A 26374-nucleotide genomic window follows, 5' to 3' on the forward strand; every position below is an offset into this window, starting at 1 on the left:
TAATATTCTGGGGACCTGACAACAATCCTCCTTTGTTACTGTTGTCTGGGTTTAAGTGTCTCACCTTGTTGGATCTACAGTCAGAGTTAAGAGTCAGTCTCCTTTGGAAATGATCGCAGGCAGTATGTCTTTTTTATGAAATGAGTAACTTAAAACCAGATCAACTTAAAACCCACTGCAGAGGTTTGGGACTTAAATTTAAATAGTGATTTTTGCAAAGGCAGCCCAGAGTGGGAAACTGGTAACTAAAGCACGTCAACATCTCTTGGAAGCCAGAGTTCGTTGTACATTTTAGTGGTGGCTGGTGCAGAAGAATACACCTGAAACACTGAAGAAATAATATGGATACAAGAATAAAATTTTGAGATACTGTAGAAAGTTAAGATCAGTACTGTCTTAGGATAAACGATACGCACTAAAACATGTGTGCCACAAATGCTATCTTCTGCAGAAAAGATTCTGTATTCACATGTACCAAAAGTAGTCATTAAGAAAGTTAACAGAGAGGAAGCATAATTCGTACATTTTCCTCACAGAGGGTCACTGAAGCTCCGAAGGGAAAAGATCCCACCAGTGGCTAAATAAGGTGGTGGAGTCTTAGCTCAGGCCTCCTCCTCTTTCTCCATTTTGCATTTCACTGCAAAGAAATGAAAGAGAAAGTCAGGATCGATTTGCATATCTAGACAGACTTGTCATTTTGAAAACAGCAAATTTTGATGTGTAGAGTCAATGACACCAAAGCCCAATGAGCACCTGCTATGGTTCTGGCGCCACGGGAAGGACACAGGGCCATTGTGCTCCAGGGACAGAACCTGAAGTTTCAAAACCATGCAATGTTGATGGCCATTCTTTCTTTCCCCAGTTTTAATGTAAAAGAATTGACATGCACTACTGTATCAGTTGAAGGCATACAGCACGATGGTTTGATTTACGTAGATTGTGAAATGGTTACCACAATAGATTCAGCTAACATTGATCTTCTATAGGTACAATAAAAAGAAAAGCGGAAAAAAAACCTCTTGTGATAGAATTCTTGGGATCTACTCCTAATGACACAGCAGTGTTAGCTATAGTCATCACGTGTACGTTATCTCCCTAGTTCTGATTTATCCTGTAACTGGAGGTTTGTATTGTCCCTGGTAACCACAAGTCTGATCTCTTTTCCTGTGAGTTTGGTTTGTTTTTTGTTTGTTTGGTTGTTTGGTTGGGCTTTTTTAGATTCCACATATAAATGAGATCATACAGTATTTGTCGTTCTCTACCTGACTTACGTCACTTAGTGTAATACCTTCAAAGTCCATCACAACCATTCTTAATTTAGTTCAGCAGAAGGTCAAAAGGGTGCTTTGCAGGTCAGGGGAACTGAAGAAAGGAAGTTTTACTGAAGATGATGACAGATTCCAGGCTCTTGACTCAGCCCAATCTGTCACCACTCACCTTGCTCCCCCCACCCGCCCAAAATTAAAAACTCAGGATTACACTGGGGTGAATACAAGGTCAGAAAAGAATCTTTTCACGGTCTGGAAAAGAATGTGATATGGGGGATTTCCTGCATTGGCCAAACAGGAAAGTTCACAGAACACAGGATGGCACTACTTGTCCCAGGAGGTACAAGCCCCTCCCCTGGAAAAATAGGGAAACTCAGTCCCCTGGGGGTTGGGGGGTGGGGGTGGGGAAGGAGATGGAATCCTTTCAGAAAGACCCTCTCATTTTTAATAAGTCTTTGCTTCTAAAGGTCCAAGTGCTTGTCCTGGACATTAGTGCCTGAAGGTTCTTCTGAACAAGGTTGTGGGCTCTGGTTACACGTGGAGAGCAGTGTCCTAGCAGAAAGGGTGTTGGGGCTTGTTACCATGTAAGGCGGATGTTTTGATCCAGCCAGGCCCACGCATGGAGTGAGGTGTGGACACCATCACGTGCAACACAGTTACTTCCTGTTGGAAGTGGGGCAAACGCTTTCGTCAGCCCAGGCTAGCCCAGCAGTCTTCAAGCTGGAGCTACACAAAGACTTTCTAAGGGTACTTGGTCATGGTTTATTCAAAGAAAGTCAACCTCTAAATCTGCAGCTTCCAACCGTGGACTTGCAGTTGTGGGATTTATACCGACCCCCTCTCCTACCTCTCCCCGTCCTGGCATTGCCTAGTGTGTACAAAATCCCCAGGTGTCAAACAAGGAGGCAATTTGTCCAACGGAGTCTCCTTTCTATGCTTAATAACTACCAAGAATTATAATGTATTTATTTGGCTTTGTGAGCTACTAATGATCGTATTAATAACTCCAACCAGAAAAAGTATTTTTAATACTTGGAACCTGTGGTCACTGGAAAATTCAAAGAAATGTTTTCAATGTGTACATCTTTTTTGTTCTCTATATATGGAAGATCTATGGGTAACCACCATGAACACCCCATGTGCAACTAGACCCTACTGATGACAATGATCCTGCATAGCCAAGGATGCTCTACACCCCTGAAGGTGCTCTCCCAGTATCCTGCTGACCCATGATGTGATCCGGATGTGAATGTTTAGCAACTGAGTGGGGATGGCAGAGTCCTGACTTGTAGTATTTGCTGATTTCCATAGTTGATTTTAAGCTACCAGCCTGACCAGGCACAGTACATGGCTGATCTGGGTCTCTACAAGTAGGTATACAGGGAAACCTCAGGAGCAAGATGGTACTCTAGGTGTGATTGGGGGGGACTAGCAATGTTTGCAACACTGGCAACCTGTTAGAAATACAAGCCGACAGCTCCACCCCAGACCTATAGAATCAGAAACAGTGGAGCCCAGCAATCTGGGTTTTTAACAAGCTCCCAGGTGATGCTGATGGATACAAGTTAAAGTTTGACCCACTGTTGGTGGTTCTCTACCCTGACTATGTCTAAGAATCATCCCCGGGCCCCTTCAGAAGCCTGTGAGTGCCTGGGTCTCACCCCAGACATTCTGATGTAGTTGGTCTGAGGCACCAGTATTTATTCAAAGTTCCAATATGTTGCTACTGTTCACCAGGGTTGAGAAACCCAAACTGCGGTTGGAATGCCTTTAAAAAAACATGACCATAAAGATCCTGACAGCAGTTTAGAAAAATCAAGAATTCCCCTCTTTGTCTCAAAATTTAAGCAGGTTAAATGACTTCTCTAGCCTATAACTGGCAGACAGATGCTAGAGGCTACTAATAGCCACACAGAGAAGGAAGGATTGGCTTCTGTGAAGAATTCCCAGCCCTTGGATTTTCTGTAGTTTCTCAGACCTGCCTGAAGTTAGAATTCATCTGCTCACCTTTGTCCCAGTATCTTTTTTTTTTTAAGTTTATTTATTTATTTTGAGAGAAAGAGAGGCAAAGGGAGAGAACCCCAAGCAGGGTCTGCACGGTAAACACAGAGCCTGATGTGGGCCTCGAACTCACAAACCGTGAGTTCAATCAAGAGTTGGATACTTAACCAACTGGGACACCCAGGTGTCCCAGCAGTATCTTTTCTGCTTTTTCAAGGTTTTTTTTTTTTGTTGTTGTTGTTGTTGTTTTTTTTAGAAAGAGAGCATGAGTAGGAGAGGGGCGGAGAGGGGCAGAGAGGGAAAGAGACAGGGGATTCGAAGCAGGCTCTGTGCTGATAGCAGCAAGCCTGACGCAGGGCTTGAACCCAAGAACTGGGAGATCATGACCTGGGCCGAAGGCAGACACTCAACCAAATGAGCCACCCAGCTGCCCCTACTTTTGTCCCAGTATCTTAACCAATTCCTGTCCATGCCTTGATAACCTCTCTTAGCCAGCCCACACTTTGACTTTGCCTGGGAAAAAGCCGTGTTAGCTCTTTCAGATTATTACACAAAAATCTTCAGAGTAGAGAGCAGAAAGGGATGCTAGGACCACTCTTCCAAACTGAAGAATCAAAAAAATACTTTCTAGAGTTGATGGACTGGAAACAAAGGTGGACATGGAGCCTCATGATGGAACCATCTGGGGAGCTTTGAATATTGTCAATGCCCAGCCCTGCCCTAGCCAATCAGGTCAGAGTCTCTGCAGGTGGGGACTGTCCATTAGTGCAACCACATAGGAAAAGTGGCATTATCAAGTAAAACTGAGTATGCACGTGCCCTGCAATGCAGGGATTCTGCTCCTAGATCCACTGCCTGGAGAAACCCTTGCACACATGTTCTGAGTGACTGAATAAAGATGTTCATGATAGCAGAAAGCTGCAAACAACCCAAATGTCCATCAACAGCTGACTGGATAAATAAATAGTGGTCTACGTGAACGGTGAGTGTACGGCAATGAACATGAATAAACCACGGGTACACCTGTCGGCTTGGAATAGCTTATCGATGTTGAAGGAAGGGCATAAGGCACAGTGTGATACATGTAGTGTGATTCTATTTACAGCAAATCTAAATACTGAGGAGCGCCTATAAAGATAAGAACTCTAAAGAAAGGCAAGATAACAATGAGCATAAAAGTTAGGGTGAGCGGCTTCCCTGGGTGTGGAGGAGCTTTAAAGGTGTTGACAGTATTCTATTTTCTTAACTGGGATGGTAGTTACATGAGTGTCTGCTTCATAGGTATATATGTACTCTATAGTCACTATTGTTTGTATACCCCCCATTGTATTGTTTGTACGCCCCAAAACAAGTAAAAAGAAATAAAGATGGTAGTATATTACTTGAAATTACAAAGTCAACTCGTAAAGGAACAGAAAAGAACAACTTAACTGTTTGGGGAGGGTATAGATGGGGTGTAAGTGAGCTAACCCCCATCTGTCGTAGCAGGAAATCAGTAGATAATGTCAAAAACCATATCTATCGTATCTAAAATCATAACCGTCCAGAGAAACAGCCCAGAGTTCAAAGTTATTGCCATAGCAGAGGGTGCCACAAAGATGCTCATTCCGTCCTTCTGTTCATCCTGTACAGCAGTCCCCCACCACCGTGTCCTCGGGGAACACGTTCCAAGAGCTCCAGTGGATGCCCAAAGCCACAGATAAGGTGGGGGGGACTACTGTATATCTTTTTAACCGTGGGAACAATGTACAAGGATTACTTTGCTAAAAATTAAGAAACAGATTCAAGTCTCCCCCTTAGTGGTTTTCCTCCTCATCTTGGCAGGACAGAGCCTTGCACAGGTGGGACCACAGGTAGGTAAAAGGAGGGAGGTAGGGAGGAGCAGCAGGGGAGAAGCAGGTAGTGATGACTAAATAAAGGAACCTGGCTTCCATTTTAGTTTTAGAGACATCATCATGGTTGGCCTCCAACACCAATGGACAGATGCTTCCACACCTCTGCACCGTCCTTGTCCCCCTTAGCAGGCTGGTGTGCAGCCAGTTCCGGAAGGGCTAGAGAGTGGAAAATCCCAGAGAGATGCGCCAGCCCTTCAGCTTCAATTAAAGGCAGTGTGACAAGAAAGGCCCTGCATACTAATAAGAGTTGCTTATGGTTTCCTCCTCTTGGTCACCCTCCTTCTTGTTCCATTTAGTGACAAGGCCGAGAACTCCAGACAGTTGGGAGAAGCTGCCCAAGGCTTGAGACGTAGGAAATTCGGGACCACGGGGTAGTCGGGATGTGGCCTCAGCATAAAGGATCATCTGGGGCAGATCCCTGGGCTACTCCAGACCTTTAGAATCAGATCTCCAAGAGCGAGGCCTGGGAATCAGCATCCCCCATCTCTGTGCCTTGAGTGATCCTTTTGATGTGACAAGTTTGGGAAAGAGTACTGCATCACTCAGCCAGCACGCGGTGCCTGTCTCCTGGGGGCCCAGGTGTGAGACGGTGCTGGGAGGAGCAAACAAGACAAGGCCTGCAGAGTGCTGAGCACTGAGTCTGATCCAGAGTTAGGCACCCAGTGAGTACTGCTTGCTATTATTTTCAGGGCATGCTCTTTGATCTCAAGGAGCTCATGGTCAAGAGGGGGAAACAGAAAAATAAACAGGAGCTTGTAAGAACCAAGAGATGTGCACACACTGTAGAGAGAAGTTGCTTCAATGATATGTTCATCCATCATACAGTTATCGACTCAAAACAGTACTGCATGTTGAGTTACAAAGAGGAGGCTGGTTCACAATCTCAAGTCACCAATATACTTAAGAAACCTTAAAGTTTAATTTGTTATCCAATGAGCACCCACTTTCCAGGATTCCAGGTAAATAATAAAAGCAAACACTTCTGTGGCACAGACTGGGCCCTTCACACACAGGAAGCGATGGGGAGGTGAGTGTTGTGATTTTGCCCAGTCTGACAGACAAGGAGATAGGGGCGCACACAGGTTATAGCTTGTCCGTGGTCACACCATGGCTGTCTGGCTCCTGCATTCATGCTCTTAACCCCTGCAGGGTCATGGTCTCTCTCGTGGGAGATGAAGATTTCTGTACTCAAAGATACCACAACGAAGTATGCAGACAATGGTGTTCACTACCACATCATTTACCACAAAAACGGTTTGGGAACAATCTAAAGGCCCAACAACCGGGGAATGATTCAGTATCTGATTTCTTTTTAAGTTTTATTTATTTATTTTTAGAGACAGAGAGAGCAGGGGAGGGGCAGAGAGAGAGAGGGAGAGAGAGAGAATCCTAAGCAGGCTCCCTACTGTCAGTGCAGATGCAAGGCTCGATCGTACCATGAGATCATGACCTGAGCTGAAATCAAGAGGTGTGCGCTCTGGGAATGCAAGCTGGTGCAGCCACTCTGGAAAACAGTATGGAGGTTCTTCAAAAAACTAAAAATAGAACTACCCTACAACCCAGCAATTGCACTAGTAGGCATTTATCCATGGGATACAGGTGTGCTGTTTCCAAGGCATGCACCCCCATGCACCCCCATGTTTATAGCAGCACTATCAACAATAGCCAAAGTATGGAAAGAGCCCAAATGTCCACTGATGGATGAATGGATAAAGAAGATGTGGTATATAATATATACAATGGAGTATTACTCGGCGATCAAAAAGAATGAAATCTTGCCATCTGCAACTACGTGGATGGAACTGGAGGGAATTATGCTAAGTGAAATTAGTCAGAGAGGGGCGCCTGGGTGGCGCAGTTGGTTAAGCGTCCGACTTCAGCCAGGTCACGATCTCGCGGTCTGTGAGTTCGAGCCCTGCGTCAGGCTCTGGGCTGATGGCTCGGAGCCTGGAGCCTGTTTCCGATTCTGTGTCTCCCTCTCTCTCTGCCCCTTCCCCGTTCATGCTCTGTCTCTCTCTGTCCCAAAAATAAATAAAAAACGTTGAAAAAAAAAATTAAAAATAAAATAAAAATAAAAGAAATTAGTCAGAGAAAGACAAAAATCATATGATTTCACTCATATGAGGACTTTATGAGACAAAACAGATGAACATAAGGGAAGGGAAACAAAAATAATATAAAAACAGGGAGGGGGACAAAACAGAAGAGACTCATAAATATGGAGAACAAACTGAGGGTTATGGGAGGGGGTGTGGGCTAAGTGGGTAAGGGTCACTAAGGAATCTACTCCTGAAATCACTGTTGCACTATACGCTAATTTGGATGTAAATTTTAAAAAATAAAAAAATAAATAAAAAATAAATAAAAAATAAAAAACTGAGTCACCCAGGCTCCCTGCTATCTGATAATTTATAAACTTGGTAAAACATACAAAACCATTAAAAATGTGATGCTTTTGCAATGTTTGAAGGAACAGGTAGAAACCTCAAGGGGAAAATACAGTGGGGCACATTTGCTATAAATTTTGATGAGGCAAATTTGAAATTGCTCAATACCAAAAGCTAACAATGTCTCCAAGGGGAACACTAAAGCTCTGTCTGTTGGTGCTGGAAGTCGACCACAATGATGTTTCTAAAGGTAAGGTGGAAACCAGGTTCTTTCATTCACCATCTCTGCCCCTTTTTTCCCTCCTATCTTTCTGTAAAAAAGTATTTTGGAAGAACAAATGACTCTTGTTTTACATCTATTCCTGATTGAGGCCTTCCACAGTACATCCTTAAATGTGACTGCCTTTTACAAAATCCAATCATGTCCATTACCGCAACTAAGTTATGGCCCAGCATCTTGACCATGTTTAAAAACAAAAAAACAACTACACGTAAAATGATTAAGAGGAAATGGGTGAATTTTTGTTTTCCCAAATGTCTACAATACACATGTATTGCTATCCAATTGGGAAAAACTTTCTTTCTAGAAGAATTATAAGAAAATATACCAGACAGGGGCGCCCGGGTGGCTCAGTCAGTTAGGCTTCTGACTTCAGCTCAGGTCATGATTTCATGGTTTGTGAGTTCGAGCCTTGCGTCGGGCTCTGTGCTAACAGCTCAGAGCCTGGAGCCTGCTTTGGATTCTGTGTTTCCCTCTCTGTTTGCCCCTATCCTGCTTGCACTCTGTCTCTCTCTCTCTCAAAAATAAATAAACATTGAAAAAAGAAAAACAGACAGAAGAATAAGAAGGACTATCAAGAGAATGAATGCCTATATAATATTAGTGCAATCAGAGTTAAAAGATTGGGAAAGGTAGGAAGGAAAAAATTGGGGTCAAATGGCCAACAGGAAGTTAGCTGCAGGAGTCCAGGAGATGCAACCCTCCCCAGTATGGCTAGACCCAGCACTGGGAGACCCTGAGAGATCCACCTGAAGGTGAAGTTGCCCTCATAGAGGTGACCATTCCAAAAATATTAATGAAATGGGCACTAGGAAGTTTCTGACTGGAGAAATGCTAGAAAAATAATGCTTCCCCTTCAGTTTGCTTGAATGTAGAAGGGTAGACTTTGAAGTCAAGCAGACCCAGTCTCCAAATCCTGGCTCTGCCATTTAAGAGCTGGGTGACCTCCACCTCCAGCCTAATTTGCTCATTTGAACTGAAAGTATAATCATCTCAACCTCACAAAGTCCTTATTAATGTACAGGCACCTGGCCGGCTCAGTCAGTGTGACTCTTGATCTCAGGGTTATGAGTTCAAGCCCCACATTGGGTATAGAGATTACTTAAAAATAAAATATTTTTTAAAAATTTAAAAAATAAAGGATATAATGTATTTAAAGTGCCGGGTGCAAGGATTGACGCGTATGTAGTGGATACTCAACTAATGTGACTTCTTTTCCCCTACGTGGACTGTAGAAATATAAGCTAAAATGCTGCTAGAGAGTTCACTTAGCATTTAAAAAAATTCATATGGGGCTCCTGGGTGGCTCAGTCAGTTGAGTGTCCGACTTCGGCTCAGGTCATGATCTCACAGTTTGTGAGTTCGAGCCCCTCGTCGGGCTCTGTGCTGACAGCTCAGAGCCTGGAGCCTGCTTCGGATTCTGTCTCCCTCTCTCTCTGCCCCTCCCCCACTTGTGCTCCGTCTTTCTGTGTCTATCAAAAATAAATAAAATGTAAAAAAGAATTTTTTTAAAATTCATACCATCTCACTCATCTGCAAGGTATTTCTCTTGCAAGCTCACTATCAAAGAGAGTTAAGAACTTGAAAGTAAGCAGAAGCCAGTGTAGATGTTCAGAAACTCTGTTGTTTCAGTCATAGGAGAGCCTCTGCAACCTCTCTCAGAACAATGTGTGCTCGTTCATTCTTTAAGCCTCATTCTGGCAAATTGAGCTATCAGATATCCCAAGAGTATAACTGAGTTTAGGAACGCAGTGGTGTGTCCCAATGGCTGATAATTACATTAAAAAGTGTACAACATCATTAGTCATCACGGAAATTAAAGGCATGATGAGAGAGCTAATGCACAGTCACCAGCATGGTTAAAATGAAAGAGATTCACCATACCAAGTGTTAGCAAGGATGCAAGGAAGTGGAACAGTCCTGTTTCATGAGTGTGAATGGGAAAATGGTGCAACCACTTTAGAAAATGATTTGGCAGTATCCTCTAAAATTAAATATTATATATACTCCCGGACCCATCAACTCCACTCCTGGACAGTCTGCCAACTGAAGTGAGTATTTAAAGCCAGAAAACACATACAGGGATGTTCATAAAAGCGGCATTTTTCATAATAGCCCAAAACTGGACACAACCCAAGTGTTCATCAGTAAAGCAAATGGATATAGAAATTGTAATCATATTCATATGAAAGAATACTACGCATCAGTGAAAAAGCAAACCACTATTACCCTCAACAATCTGGCTGAATCTTCCAGACATAATGTTCAGCAAAAGAAGCCAGGCACAAAGAAGTTCATACTGTGTTTTCTATTTATACAAAGTTTGAGAATAAGCAAAACTATTTTATGGTTTTAGGAGTCAAAATAGAGTTTGCCTTGGGATTTGGGGCTACTGACTGGTTGCGGGCACGAAAGAGCCTGCAGAGGTGCTCGGGCATGTTCTTAACTTGATCTGGGTAGCGGTTATGTGGGACATACATATGTCGAAGTTTGGTTAGGACCAGGGGTGCCTGGGTGGCTCAGTTGGTTAAGAGTCTGACTTCGGCTCAGGTCATGATTTCAATACTTGTGAGTTCAAGCTCTGTGAAGTTTACTTTAGTAACTGAGTTTACTTTAGTAACACTGTTTAGAAGTCAGCAATATGCCTTAATTATTGCACATTCAAGACTGTCAGATTCTCCCCGATGCCTTATGGCTTCCAGGGCTCAACTTTCCTTAAAATAATGCAGGCCAACATCTGACTCTCAAGAAAAGAAGGTTATCAGACTACTGACATTTACCTCAGTTGTCTGTGCTGACAACTCAGAGCCTGGAGCCTGCTTCAGGTTCTGTGTCTCCGCTCTCTATGCCCTGCCCCTCCCTTGCTTGTGGTCTCTCTCAAAAATAAATAAACATTAAAAAAAAATTTAAAGAATTTCACGTAGGACCAGTGTAGCCTACTGCATGTAAGTTTCACCTCAACAACAAATAAACTAAACTAAACTAAACTAAACTAAAATTAAATTAAATTAAATTAAAATAGGAAAATAGGTCTCTGAGGACCTTTTAATTCAGATCCAGGGCCAGAAGTCTTAGGTGCCTCAGCAGTCCCTAAGGGCCCCATACACTTGCAAAAGAATATTAACAATATCACATAATTAATCAAGAAACTTGCATTAACTGAATGCTAGACATTATGTTCATTTATCATCTCATTCAATCCACCCAAGCCACTCTGGGAAGTAGATGTGATCATTATTTCCCTTTTACTGATGAGGAAACCAAGGCTTAGAGACACTAAGCTACCTAAGATCACAGAGCTGAGTAACTGGCCATGCCAAGATTCTAAGCCTGGTCTATCTGAGTTCAAAACCCATGGTCTAAACCATCAAGTCATAGCACTAAAAAGTAAGAAATGAGGTCCCTGATCCCGACCCAGAATAATCCGATGGAGCTTATAGTCATGCCCCATACTTTCCAATTAGGAAGGCAAGGCATGTATAATATATATTACCAAGACTTTATTTCTCTTCTGTCTTCCTGGAGTGAATTTTATTTTGGTGACGTGGGGCTCAATCTCATGAACCATGTGATCATGACCTGAGCGAAATCAAGAGTTGGACACTTAACTGACTGAGCCACCCAGGCACTCCTGGACTGAATTTTAAAATGAGATTATTTTTTGGGGCTCCTGGGTGGCTCAGTCAGTTAAGTGTCCGACTTCAGCTCGGATCATGATCTCATGGCTCATGGGTTCGAGCCTTGCGTCGGGCTCTGTGCTGACAGCTTGGAGCCTGGAGCCTGCTTCGGATTCTGTGTCTCCCTTTCTCTCTGCCCCTCCCCCACTGGTGCTCTGTCTCTGTCTCTCAAAAATGAATAAATGTTTAAAACAATGATATTATTTTTCCATTATAAAAAAACATAGCCATTATGGAAAATTGGAAGAACACAGAAAACATGTGGAAAAATCAATAAAAAATAGCTCCATGTACCCCCAGTGGAGGAACAAATGATGGAAGGTTTTTTTTCTAACAAGAAATAAGTGTTGACATTCGAGGGGTAAATGTCAGTAGTCTGATAACCTTCTTTTCTTGAGAGTCAGATGTTGGCCTGCATTATTTTAAGGAAAGTTGAGCCCTGGAAGCCATAAGGCATCGGGGAGAATCTGACAGTCTTGAATGTGCAATAATTAAGGCATATTGCTGACTTCTAAACAGTGTTACTAAAGTAAACTCAGTGAAGTCTCCTTGAAGGCGGTATTTTAAATGGGAACATTTGGTGCTAAAAGTGACAACATTGGTTATATTGAGACAGAAACATGGGGATTATCAAATTCTGACCCTGGAAAGGATCTTGGTTTCTGGAAAGGGAGACATTTAATAAAAGACTCATTTTTTTATAAGTGAAGAAAGCTGAGGCCCCCAAGGGAAGGAAGCCACCAAGGCAAAAACAGTGACAGGGCCATTGGAACAGAGCTTAGTTGCTCAGAGCATACCTTCTGGAAGCAAAATCTTACCATCATTTACCAACTGGGTGACCTTGAGCAAGTCTCCTAACTCCTTTGAAGCCTCAGCTCCCTCAGAGATAGTGAGACCTTCCTCTTGGTGGCATGAAGGATGAAATGAGATGATTCATTGCCCGGCACACAGTAGGTCAGTAGGTGCTCAATAACATTCTTCCTTCCTTCCTTCCTCTTCTTTCCATCTTTCTTTTCTTTTTCTTTTCTTTTCTTTTCCTTTTCTCTTCTCTTTTCTTTTCTTTTTCTTTCTTTCAGATTTTATTTTTAAGTAATCTCCACACCTAACTCACAATCCCGAGATTAAGAGTTGCATGTCTTCCTGACTGAATCAGCCAGGCACCTCTCAATAAATTTTTTTTTCATGTTTATTAATTTATTTTGAGAGAGAGAGAGACAGGGTGTGTGAGCTGGGGAGGGGCAGAGAGAGAGAGAGAGAGAGAGAGAGAGAGAGAGACAGAGACAGAATCCCAAGCAGGCTCCGCACTGACAGTGTGCCCCAATATGGGGCTCAAACCCACGAACCATGAGATCATGACCTGAGCTGAAATTGAGTTGGATGCTTAACTGCCTGAGTCACCCGGGTGCCCCTAAAATTATTTCTTAATCATACAAGTAACACAGTGTCTGTAGAAAAACTGGAAAATATGCTATTTTTAAGCAAATATTTAAATGATTTTCTTTAAATCATTTTTTCTAAAAATCAAATTTTATGTGCTATTCAGATGTTTATATATCTATGAGCATTTTCTTTCCACATCTCAATTCACGAGGCTAAGTCCATTTCACAGTTAACTGAATTGCATCAAGACTGGAGTTCCAACAATTTAAACAGCCACCGTCTGCTAGGTTGTCCTTCAAAATTCAGTGTCTTCAAAAGCCTAGTGAGTCATGGGTGTGAATGAACAGACAAACCCCATCAGCCGTGTCTTGTGACTTTTTTATTTATCTCTACATTCTCAGCTGCTGCTGCCAAGACTGAACCTTTAGAAATATCCCAAGCATTTTGAATGAGCCTGGGTATAAACAGTTCTCATCCAGTTCAGACTGGCAGAGGCTCTATATATTAAATGTTGCCTTTAAGTGAAAAGGAAACAAATCCCCCAGTTTATTTTTAAACAGTTCCTTTACAAGAGTAACAATTTAATAACTAATCAAGAAATCATTTCAATCTGTACTGAGGGACTGGGGCAATATTCACTCATTATCTTAGTGCTTGATCCAGAGCCCAGGGCAGGCTGGGTTCAAGTCAAGAAACTCCAAGGACTAAGAAACCAAACTTATCAAACATTAAGAGGAGGGGTTGGGATTCTGTTTCTCTCCTTCTCTCTGCCCCTCCTTTGCTCATGTTCTCTCTCTCTCTTTTTTCTCTCTCGAAAATAAATAAACTTAAAACAAATTTTTTTTTTAAAAAGGGGCGCCTGGGTGGCTCAGTTAGTGAAGCATCCAACTCTTGGTTTCAGCTCAGGTCATGGTCTCACAGTTCGTGAGTTTGAGCCCCACATTGGGCTCTGTGCTGACAGTGCGGGGCCTGCTTGGGATTGTCTCTCTCCCTTTCTCTGCTCCTCCCTTGCTCATGCTCTCTCTCTCAAAAATAATTAAATAGGGGCACCTGAGCGGCTCAGTTGTTTAAGCGTCTGACTTCAGCTCAGGTCATGGTGAGTTGGAGCCCCATGTCAGGCTCTGTGCTGACAGCTCAGAGCCTGGAGCCTGTTTCAGATTCTGTGTCTCCCTCTCTCTCTGCCCTCCCCCACTTACGCTCTCTCTCTCTTTCAGAAATAAAACAAATAAATATTTAAAAAATAAATAAACTTTAAAATTTTTTTTGAAGAAAAGAAAAGAGGAGGGCTTGGGAATTAAAAACACAAGAGTTTCAACAACAAGGTTCTTCTTAATAAGAAGTCCCCTGGTATACTGAAAAGAAAATGTGAATGTTTCCAACCACAGACAGTGAGAAACATATTTACCTCCAAACAAAATTGCATTTTAGAAAGGATCATTCATATCACCTACGTCATTCTTACCCCCAAAATGTCTCCTAAATGCATCCACTTCTGTCCATTCCCACTGCCAACAGGTCATCTATTCTGCTCTCCACCTGCAGCCACATTCATCTTTTTAGAAAGCCTATCTGATGCTGCCACTGCTCAGTTAAAACCTTTTAAAGGCTCCCTGCTGTCCTCAGGATCAAGTCCACAGTCTTTAACTGCTCTCTCTTGGCTCCACGGTCACCCTGCATCCTGCTTGTGCCACACAGGCCTTTTTTCAGTCCCCCTTCCAGACTCAGGGTCTTTGCTTAGGTACTTTTCTCATCCTAGAAAGCCCTTCCTGCCATTCACATCTAGTTAATTCCTAGCTCACTTCTGATCTCAGCCTAAGGGAACCTATTCAAATTCCCCTGCTGATCTCTCATGGCACCCTGAACTTCTTAGAAGCACTGATCACAATTTGTAATCAAGTAGTTATGTGATTACTGGAACAGTGTCTACTTCACCCCTAGACTTTGAGTTTCTAGTAGAGCAAGGTATTGGCTTATAGTCTCCATTGAATACCCCAACACCTGGAACTAACCAGTCCCACACCCAGAGCAGAAGCTCGATCAATCTTTGTTGACCTAATTAATGAATCCTACTCTAGCTTCCTTTTGTAAGTCCCAACCACCCCCTCTCTCAGCCACTAGGTTGTTGAAAGGACACACATCTTTCCTGGGAAAAGAACACCCAGACTTTAGTATCAGAGAGGTAAGTGTTTGCATTTGAGCCCCAGCACTTACTTATCAGTACCACCTAGGCCCAGTCATTAATCCTCTTGAAGCTTCTGTTTCCTTGCCTATAACATTGGGCTCCCCATGGATCTCACTACACAGGTAATCTTGACATTTAAATATATTAACTGAGATCGCATATAAAAATCCACCAGAAGAATGACCAACACACAACGGACGCAACAAGCACATAATAAATGGTGGTTCGTATTGTGACTCAAACTACTGTGTGCTTGGTTTCCTACCTTAAGTCCCTTTAGCCCCTGCTGCTGCCACAACATAATCCAAAGCAGCAAAATATGTTGGGGGCCTCCTGCTTTCCTTCTGGCATTCCTGTGTCAGCATCTACTGTGTGTTTGTCGATGCTAGACCTAAATCGTAAACAGGCCAGACACAGCCATTGCTCCCTCAGAGCTAATCTATGCTTTAATGAAAAGATAAGGGTTTTCAATATGTAAACAATATCTTCCATAGCTACACAAATGGAATTAAACCATCTCACAGCCATTGCTAAGAAACGATTCTAAGAAACTAACCTTAAATACATACAAAGATTTAGGAACGAAGACATCTATTTGGTGCATGATATTAAAACACTGTTCTTGGGGTGCCTGGGTGGCTCAGTCGGTTGGGCGTCCGACTTTGGCTCAGGTCATGATCTCACGGTCCGTGAGTTCAAGCCCCGTGTCGGGCTTTGTGCTGACAGCTCAGAGCCTGGAGCCTGTTTCAGATTCAGTGTCTCCCTCTCTCTGACCCTCCCCCCTTCATGCTCTGTCTCTCTCTGTCTCAAAAATAAATATACGTTAAAAAATTTTTTTTAATTAAAAAAAAACTGTTCTTTGGTCAATGTGAGAAATAGTTAATGTCTACTCATTTTTTTAAATATATTCTTTAAAAAAATTTTTTTTATTTTTTAAAGTAATCCCTATACCCAACATGGGGCTCAGACTCACAACCCCGAGATCAAGAGTAGTGTGCTCCATCAGCTGGGCCAGACAGGAGTCACTAATGTCCACTTATTATGACTGCAATTCCCAGGCTGATAAGAAAGACCTGAATGCCAGCCCACCATCTCCATTTCTGCTACCTGTTGCAACTTCTAATATAGCTAGCAACAGTAACAACAATGATGAAAATAAGAATGATGATTATTATAAGTACTATTTATTGGGTCGTGTGTGCTAGACTATACATTCCTTTAATCTTTAAAACAGCTCTATTTTTTTTAAAGTTTATTTATTTTCGGGGGGGGGGTAGAGAGAGAGGGAGAGAGAGAATCCCAAGCAGGCTCCAAGCTGTCAGCTTAGAGCCCGATGCAGGATTCGATCTCACAAACCGTGAGATCATGACCTGAGCCGAAACCAACAGTCAGACACTTAACCACCGAGCCACCCAGGCGCCCTTCAAAACAGCTCTATTATTATTACTATCTGCATGTGTCAGATGAGAACACTGTGGCTCAGAAAGATTAGTGACTTTTCTAAGCTGCAAATGTGGGATTTGACTCTTTTTTGTGACCATTCTACTACTTTTAGGGAAATCACCTCAAAGTTTGAGTTAAAAGATTAATGTTTTCAGTATGTAAAAATATCTTTAATAGCTTCACAAATAAAATTAAACTCTCTTAGGAACGAAGGCAGCCATGGAGGCAATATTTATAATGATGAAGTTCAGAAAGAAGTGTCTGATAGGAAGATAACTAAATTATGTACTACGCATATGTAAAATGAGTTTATAATATAGAAGGATGTTTACAATGTAGAGTTAGGGACACATGAAAATAATTGTTATGGGTGATGATTTCATTGACATAAAATTAAAGCTAGAGTTGCATTTTCAAAAACATTGGCAATTAAGACAACAATTGGAAATTCAAAGATCCAAGAATTGCCAAAACAATCTTGAAATAAAGAAGGTTGGAGGATTCAAATTTCCTGAATTAAAACTTATTATACAGTTATAGTAATTGAGACTTTGTGGTACTAGCATAAGGATAGACATATATAAAATGGAATTAAAAGTCCAGAGATAAACCCTTACATTCATGTTCAACTGATTTGTAACAAGGGTGCCAACATCATTTCACTAGGGAAAGAGGAGTCTCTTCAACAGATGTTGCTGGATGCCTGGATATCCACATGCAAAAGAATGGAGTAAGACTCTTACCTTATGCCATATACAAAAATTAACTCAGGTCACCTGGGTGGCTCAGTCGGTTAAGCATCCAACTGTTGATTTTGGCTCAGGTCATGATCTTACTGTTTGTGAGATTGAGCCCTGTGTGAGGCTCTTCTGTGCTGACCGAGGAGCCTGCATGGGATTCTCTCTCTCTATGTCTCTCTGCCCTTCCTCTGCTTGTGCAAGCTCATGTGCTCTCTGTCTCCCTCTTAAAATAAATAAAGTTAAAAAAAAAATAACTCAAAATAGGTCAAAGACTTAAATGAAAGCACTTGAATCATACAACTCTTAGAAAAAAAATAAATCTTCATGACCTTGGATTAGGCAATGGTTTCTTAGATAGGATACCAAGAACACAAGCGACAATTGAAAAAATAAATTGGACATCACCAAAATTAAAAACTCTTGCGCGTCAAGACACCAAGAAAGTGAAAAGACAGCCCACAAAACTGCAAATTATATATCTGATAAGAAACTTGTGTCTAGAATATACAAGGAACTCTCATAACTCAACAACAAAATGATAGTCCAATTAAAAAAGGCAAAGGATCTGAATAGACATTCCTCCAAAGAAGATATACAAATGGCCAGTAAGCACATGAAAAGATGCTCAACCTCATTAGGCATCAGGGAAGCATAAATCAAACCACAATGGGATACCACTTCACACCCACCAGGATGGCTATAATCCAACAGACAGATAATAACAAGTGTTAGCAAGGATGGGCAGAAATTGGAACTCTCCTTCACTGCTGGTGGGAATGTAAAATGGTTTAGCCACTCTGAAAACAGTTTTGCAGTTCCTCAAACAGTTGAACCTAGAGTTACCATATGACCCAGCAATTCCACTCCTATGTACACACCCAAGAGGATTGAAAATACATCTTCACACAAAACTGGTACATGAACGTTCGTGGAAGCATTATAGAAAATAGCCAAAAATAACTGAACATCCATCAACAGGTGACTAGATGGATGAGATGTGATATGTCCACACCATGGGATATATTCAGTCATGTTATGAGCTGAATTGTGTCCCCCCCTCAAATTCACATGCTAAAATCCTAATCCTCTCAAGTGACTGTATTGGAGATAGGGCCTTTAAGGAAGCAATTAAGGTTAATGAGGTCTTAAGGGTGGAGCCCTAATCCCATAGAACTGGCACCCTCATAAGAAGAGGAAGAGATACCAGAGCTCTCCCTCCCCTGCTTGAGGATCTTAGCTAGAAGGCAGCTTCTGGAAGCCTGGAGAAGAGCTCTCACTGGAACCTGACCATGTTTGCACTCTGACCTCAGACTTCTGGCCTCCAGCACTGTGGGAAAATAAATGTCTGTCGCTTACACCAGCTAGTCTGTGGTGTGTTGTGATGTCAGCCTAAGCTGACTGATACAAGCCATAAAAGGAAATGAAGTATACATAAATGCTACGACATGGATGGACCTTGAAAGCATTGTCCTAAGTGAAACAAACCAGTCACAAAGACAACTCCATAGAGACAGAAAGGAGACTAGTGATTGTCTGGGGCTGGGAGGAATGGGGGTCTTGGGGAGTTATGGGTAAGGGGAATAGGGTTTCTTTGCGAGGTGATGAAAATATGCTAAAACTGATGGCAGTCATGGTTGCAAATTTTGTGAATATACTAAAAGCCACTGATTTGTATGCTTTGAATTGTATGACATATGAAATATATATCAATAAAGCTGTTTAAAAAAATAAAGCTATTTCAGTAGTGGTCATCTCTGGGTGGTGAGACCTACAATGACCAACTTTTTTTGTTCAATTTTTCCACAAAGGGCAATTATTACTTCTTTTTGCAATTATTCCTTTTATAATCAGTTAAGAAGAAAGTTACTTTAAAAAATTTGCTAAAACAAAGACCAACAGTATTCTTCTTTTCTACAAAGCTGATAAAACTTCACACCTCTGCAAGAGTTGGATACACTGTAATGACAACTCCCCCTGGACCAGGCTTCTCAGTGTTTAATGTTCTTTCGCATACATTATCTCATGTGAGATTCACAGCCTCTGTGTTGTAAACAAGGCAGATGCCTGTTTTCTTTCTGAATATATTTATATCTTGCTTTCTCCCTAAAAGGAATTGAGATAATTCACAAAAAAATATAGTAATAAAAGTGGAAGGAAAAAAAAGAAAAAGAAAGAAAACCAAGTCTGAAGAGAAACAGATACGCTTAACCAGAAGAGCCAATAAGCTGTTATACAAGAGCTTTGAAATGAACTCTGAGGTTCCTGGCAGACAAGGTAAACAGGGAAAGTTAGGGAAGAAGCAAACTATTTCCTCAAGGGAAGCAACATTTTTCCTGGCACTATCTGCTGGATAACTTTTCTCATACGAGGATTTTTTTAAATGTTTACTTATTTGAGAGAGAAAGCGAGGAAGCAGGGGAGGGGCAGAGAGAGAGAGAGAAGGAGATAGAGAATCCCAAGCAGGCTCTGAGCTGTCAGTGTAGAGCCCATCTTGGGGCTGGATTCCATGAACTGTGAGATTGTAACCTGAACCAAAATCAAGAGTCGGACACTTAACCAAATGAACCAACTAGGCACTTCTGATGGTTTATTTTTGTAGAAGGATTTAATGGAGTTTGACTGAAACTTTTTTACAGAAGATGCAAAAGTACATTTAATATGGCTATTTCCTAGAGCTACCTTGGTTTTGTAGGCCAAAGATATACCACTTTGGCAAATTCAGGTTAAATCTAAGATCAGAGGACCCAAGTTTGTCTGCTCTAAGCCAGTGTCTTCCATACTCACAAACTGCCACCTACAATAAATACAACTTAGGGGCACCTGGGTGGCTCAGTCAGTTGAGCATCTGACTCTTGGTTTCTGCCAAGGTCATGATCTCAGGGTCATGGGATCAAGGTGCTGAGCCTGGAACCTGCTTGGAATTCTCTCTCTCTCTCCCTCTGCCCCTCTCCCCCACTTGCATGCTCTCTCTTTCTCTCTCTAAAAGAAAAAAAAAAGTTAAAGAAATACAATTTACATGGGGCACCTGGCTGGCTCAGTTGGAAGAGCACGCAACTCTTGATCTCAAGGTCATGAGTTCAAGCCCCATGTTAGGAGTAGAGATTACTTAAATAAATAAATGTTTAAAAAAAGGGAGGGGGGGATGCAATTTACATCATTTTTACAGTACACAAAACTTTCACTGATGAAAGATAAGATATAGGAAGAGCATTTCTCTTACTATAAGCAATACACACTAATATCTTCTAGGTCTACTCTTTTGTTTTTTAAATGCAGGTGGGAACCCACTAATTGATTTCACCATCCACAGTGGGAAAATGGCTCCAACATGCTTCAAAAATTGTTTGGTTTACAGTAGTCACTGATCATTACTGAGCACCTAATGTGTATGAGGCATTGAACTAAGCATGTTATATGGATTGTCTCATACAGGTCTCTCAAGGATCCAGTGAGGGGAGTCCTTCTATTATTTCCATTGTACAGATGAAGAAACTAAAGCATAGAGAGGCTCAATAACTTGCTCAAGGTCACACAGCCAGTGACAATCCACAGGTAGGCCTTAGGTCAAGTCTTTTAACTCAAATAACCTCTCAGTTGGACTTTTAAAGGGGTGTTCATCTCATTTTACAGTTAAAAGATGGAAGATGAGAAAGGGTAAGTGCCTTGCTCAAAGACACACAGTTAGGAAGCTTCCAAGCAGGTTTGAAGGTAGATTTGGGGACTCCAAAGCCCGGACTTTTTCTGCTATCATTAGCTGCTCTCTCTGAACAGCTTCAGCGGTCACTTTGAAACCTCTTAAGAGACAAGTCTTTAGATGACATGAAAAGCAAATGAGGGCAACTCCAATGCGCATGGTAACAGGAGGACATTACACAGGACTCAGTTTCTGCTGCCTCCCTCCTACTCGGATGGGACAAAATAAGGCACCTTTCAAACGTTTTTCTATATACCAGAGTATCATCGGTGACAGTCTTGCTGGGTAACTTTTTCTGATCTCTTGATGCTTTTCTGCATTTTCATCATGAGAATGTATTACTTCGATAAAGGGACAATTTTTAAATCTGTGTAAAAGGAATCAGCCTGCCCTTCTTGACAGCTACCTTCCAGAGCTCTTTACCTTGAAAATTTTCCATGTCCTGGACTAATGAGAGTTGAATCTGGAAATTGGCAAGACACTTCAGCTACTCAGATCCTAAATTTAGATCCTAAGGCGAATACCATGAGTCAACAGGGCTGGACTGGTGCTCACAGAGTGGAGTGGGACAATTAGGTGGGTGGGACCACTGCCCTTTAAACCAGGCTAACAGGCGTAAAGGGACATGAGCTTCTTGCCCTTGGCAGTTTAATCAGAGGTTGGATCCTGATGGATTTTGTATGAAACCAAACACCAAGAGATTTCTCCTGAGCATTTTAACTCCATAAATAACATCTGTACATTGCAGCATAATGAGGTGGGGAAGAGGAAGGACTCTGGAATCAAGCTGCCTGGCTCTGCTACTTCTTTGCTTTTGAGGCTCTGGGTACATTGTTCAACCTCTCTGTGCCCCAGTTTCTTCATCTATAAAATGGACACCACAGTAGTACCTGCTTCACAGGGCTGCTCTGAAGACTGAGTCACTGCTAGGGAAGCACATGGAACAGTGCTTGCCTCATAGTAAGCACACAGTCGATAACCTTTGCTATTATTCTAGAAAACATAAATAATCAAAAAAGGAAAATAATCACCTGCATTTCTATTTTAGAAAAAAACTAAAACAGGCAGTAATCAATCAACCCATCAATCACCAGCATTACTACCACTTAGAAATAATCACTATATAGTGGCACCTAGCTGGCTCAGGTGATGAAGCATGTGACTCTTGATCTCAGCATTGTGAGTTTGAGCCCCACGTTGGGTGTAGAGATTAGTAAAAAAAATAAATAAAGTTTTTAAAAAAGAAATAATCACTAGTAGCATTTTGGGGTTATATTCTAGTAGACTTTTCTTTTTGTGTAAGCATTATGTCTCCCGTTTGTTTGTGTGTTTGTTTGCTTAGAAACAGCTCCATTTACTTGTCCTTGGAGTGTTCACTACGTTAGATAATTTGGGAGGGGGATTATGAAACACAGATCCATTCATTAATCAACAAATATTTCTTGAGCATCTACCATGTGCTGTGTGTTGTTCTAGATGCTGGGGGTACAGCAGTGAACAAAACAGGAAGGAAAAAGAAAGCCTCTGCTACTACAGAGTTTACACTGCGTGGTTACATGGACAATAAACAAAATAAATCTTTAAAATCCTGGGTGATTCAAAGGAATTAAACACTTGAAAAAATTATTAGTGGCTAAGTTATGTGTATCATATAGTCAAAGAAAATTTAAAATTTTTTTATTTTTAATTTGTAAAAGTATTTTAATGTTTATGTATTTTTGAGAGGGAAAGAGACAGAGTATAAGCAGGGGAGGGGCACATTGGGAGAGAGGGAGACACAGAATCTGAAGCAGGCTCCAGACTCCGAGCTATCAGCACAGAGCCCAACGTGGGGTTTGAACTCACAAGCAGTGAGATCATGACCTGAGCTGAAGTTGGATGCTCAACCAACTGAGCCACCCAGGAGCCCCCTCCTCTTAAGATTTTTTAAAGGAACCACTTTGGCTATACCATTTTACATTCCTACCAACAGTGCATGAGGATGCCAATTCTCTACATCCTCACAAACACTTATTATCTTCTGGGGGGCTTTTTGATAGTATTCATCCTATTGGGTGTAAAGTGGTCCGTGCCTTCAATTAAGTTTTTTTTTGTAGCAGCTTTATTGAAACATAATTCACATACCATACAAGCCACCCATTTAAAGCGCATGAAAACTCAATAGTTCAGTATCGTCACAGATGTGTGGAGTCATCACCACAATCGATTTTATACTTCCTCACCCCAAAAATGAAACCCCGTACCCTTTAGCTATTGCCCTCCATTCCCCCAGCTCTAGGCAACCCCTGATCTACTTTCTGTCTCTGCAGATTTGCCTATTCTGGACATTTCATATAAATGAAATCATATAATATGTGGTCTCTTTGGTGTCTGGCTATTTGCACTTTGCATTAACGCTTTCAAGGTTTGTCCATGTTGGGGCAGGCATACATCCTTCAATCCTTTTCAAGGTGTAGACTTCAATTCTGTATTGGGCTCTTTTTGAGCTTTTGGACACCATGAATTCCAGACCTCTCCCTCAGCCTACCAGTCCGTGGACTGGCTGAAAGGAAGGCTGTGAGAACAGCAAGGCAGTATGAAATTGTGGAAAGTTCTAAATTTCCTCAGCTCTGCCACTTATTGGCCTGTGTGACCAAAGGTGAGTGACTTAACCTTTGGTACAGTTTCCTCCCCTGAAAGATAGGGTAATAACAGTATGTATTAATAGAATTTGTCATGAAGATTAATCAGAAATAATATATGTAAGGTGCCCAGCACATAGTAGGCCTTCAATAAATTGAGCTCTCATGAGGACCATGGATCTTTGCAGACAGCCAAGGTTTGGCAGTTAAGGACACAGGCAACACTACCCTCCAGGCCGGGATACCACACAGCAGGAGCAACTTCCCATTGCCTTCCCTTCATTAGCTCCAACTTTCATTCAGAGTCACCCCTGGGTGTGACAGACCCAAATATGGTGATAGGAAAGGCCCTCAGTCTAGGGTATATGCTTCCCATTCTTCTAATATATGATGGAACAAAAATCTCCTTTAAACATCCCTGCTCCTTCCCCACAATCTCTCCTAAATGGCCAAATACGCAATCCACCCTTTCCTCTAACCCACCTCAACATCTAAACCTCCCCAGTTACTCTCTGGCCCTCAGCTATCCCACACTACTCTCCCCAACAAAAGCCTAGAATGTTCACCATCTTTTTGTTCTTGCCCTCAGTGTTGAGACCAACCCCCCAAGCCCATCAATCACCACCAAGACAACCACAAGTTTTCCAAGGTCTACATTTGCTCTGCAATAGGCCTCTTGCCCAGGGGGCAGGCGATTCTATGGCAACACCAGTTGGAATTCTTGTTTAGAGAGATTTCCTGGTTTACTCTTTCCATTTTTCAAAGGAGAAAGCAAAGTCCATCTACTTGGTAAATTGCACAGATGGGCCAGGAATTCAGATTCCCTGAATTTTAATCCAAATGAAATTGCATTAGTGAGAAGAGCCTCAAAAGGAAGACTTTGAATCCAAAACCTATCACTGTTGCTGGGACCTTGCAGCTTGTCCACCACGATATTAGGATTTTGCTGATGCGGTTACAACACATTCTCTACTAAGAATAGATCCGTGTAATCACTTTCTCTGGCCTCTAGCCTGATGTATCCTTATAAATTTCTCCCAGGGGTTGCTAATCTGCAGCCAGGATTGAGAACCACTGCTATCAGTAAATTACTTGGAATAAAAATTTTAGGGGTGCCTGGGTGGATCAGTCGGGTAAGCGTTCAGCTTTGGCTCATGTCATGATCTCAAGGTTCATGAATTTGGGCCCCACGTTGGGCTCTGTGCTGACAGCTCAGAACCTGGAGCCTGCCTCTGATTCTGTGTCTCCCTCAATCTCTGTCCCTCCCCCGCTCACGCTCGCCCTCTTTCTCTCTCTCAAAAATAAATAAAAATACATTTAAAAAATTTTATACATATTTCTTGACAGTTTAAAAAAATATTACTAAAACCAGCCACCAGGTATTCACTTTGGACTAGGGGTCTATTTAATAGCATACAATGGTATTTAATCTTACTTAATCCTCACGGGAGCCCTCTGCAACAGGCCCTAATTGTCCCCGTTATAACAGAGGAGCAAACTGTGCCTTGAGAGGACGAGCAACTTGCCCCTGACCTCATTGATGAAGAGGGCAGGACCCCGGTTCTGTCAGACCCCAAAGCCAATATCCTTTTTTTTTTTTTTAAATATCTATTCATTGATTTTGAGAGACAGAAAGAGAGCAAGTAGGGGAGGGGCAGAGAGAGAGGAGAGAGAGAATTCCAAGCTGGGTCTGTGCTCTCAGCGCAGAGTCTGATGCAGGGCTCGAACCCATGAACCATGTGATCATGACCTGAGCCAAAATCAAGAGTTGTATGCTTGACCAACTGAGCCATCTAGATGTTCCCCTCCACCAAAGCAATATTCTTAGTAACAACATGTATTACCCACGTATTACTAATCATTTATTGATCTTCTTATTATGAGCCAAGCACTATTCCAGTTCATTTAATCTTCCCAAAACTCTATGGGGTTGTTGCTAATATCAGTATTTCCACTTTATTGCTGTGCCAACTGAGTCAGTGACAGAGATTATGCAACTGCACAAGGTTATACAGTTGATAAATGGGAAACTTAATCCAATCTGGTTCTGAGAGATCTCCAGAAGTTGGTAGATTTATCCAAATCCTACAAAAGCACTCTGCATCTATATAACTTCAAAGAAGAATACTGAACAATCAGATGAAGGAATGAAGCTAAGGAGGTTGGAAGCATCCATTTACATAAACTTAAATTTGGGATCTTGAACTTGTGGGGCAAAGCACTTTAATTTTTATTTACTTATTTATTTTTTAGAGATACTGCAAGTGGGGGAGAGGGGCAGAGGTAGAGAGAAAGAATCTCAAGCAGGCTCCATACTCAGTACAGAGCCCAGTGCAGACCCCGATGCAGGGCTCCATCCCATGACCTTGGACTGTGACCTCAGCCAAAATCAAGAGTCAGATGCTCAATCACTCAATCGACAGAGCCACCCAGGTGCCCCATGGCACCCAGAGCATTTCAAAAAAAAGAAACCCTCTTTGATTTACTTTTTAATTTCAGCAGAACAGTAGGGGATCTTTGAGCATTTCAAAAGAAGGCAGTCCTAGCTATGCAGACGTGTGCACATTTTTAATGAAAAAATATGTACGAAAGTTGATGTCATCCAAACATCTCCACCCACGGGTGAGTCTTAAATTAGAACCGATGAAAGTAATATCGAGGCATGAAGTCCCTAGATTTCTTTTAATCAAATTTTTATTTCTTTTGCAGGTTCAAATGGAGAAGGAATAAAGTTTGAGGAGATATGAGAGAAAAAATTAAGATGTAAGTGACACCTTAGAGTTACTGATATATTTCTTCTTAAAGA

At 41.8% G+C, this 26374-nt stretch overlaps 1 protein-coding gene across 4 annotated transcripts in view; it reads right to left on the reverse strand.

Moving 5' to 3' along the window:
- Positions 1-439: 439 nt before the first annotated feature.
- The window catches only part of IQCK (IQ motif containing K), a 123857-nt gene continuing 97922 nt past the window's right edge, over positions 440-26374 (reverse strand). For all 4 annotated transcript variants that reach the window (XM_042921124.1, XM_042921123.1, XM_042921119.1 and 1 more), the window contains one exon: positions 440-637. In XM_042921124.1, the coding sequence (XP_042777058.1) occupies positions 603-637 (35 nt within the window). In that variant the 3' untranslated portion in view covers positions 440-602. The remainder of the gene's footprint in view (positions 638-26374) is intronic.

This window comes from Panthera leo, chromosome E3, assembly GCF_018350215.1.
Source record: "Panthera leo isolate Ple1 chromosome E3, P.leo_Ple1_pat1.1, whole genome shotgun sequence".
Lineage (NCBI taxonomy): Eukaryota > Metazoa > Chordata > Mammalia > Carnivora > Felidae > Panthera > Panthera leo.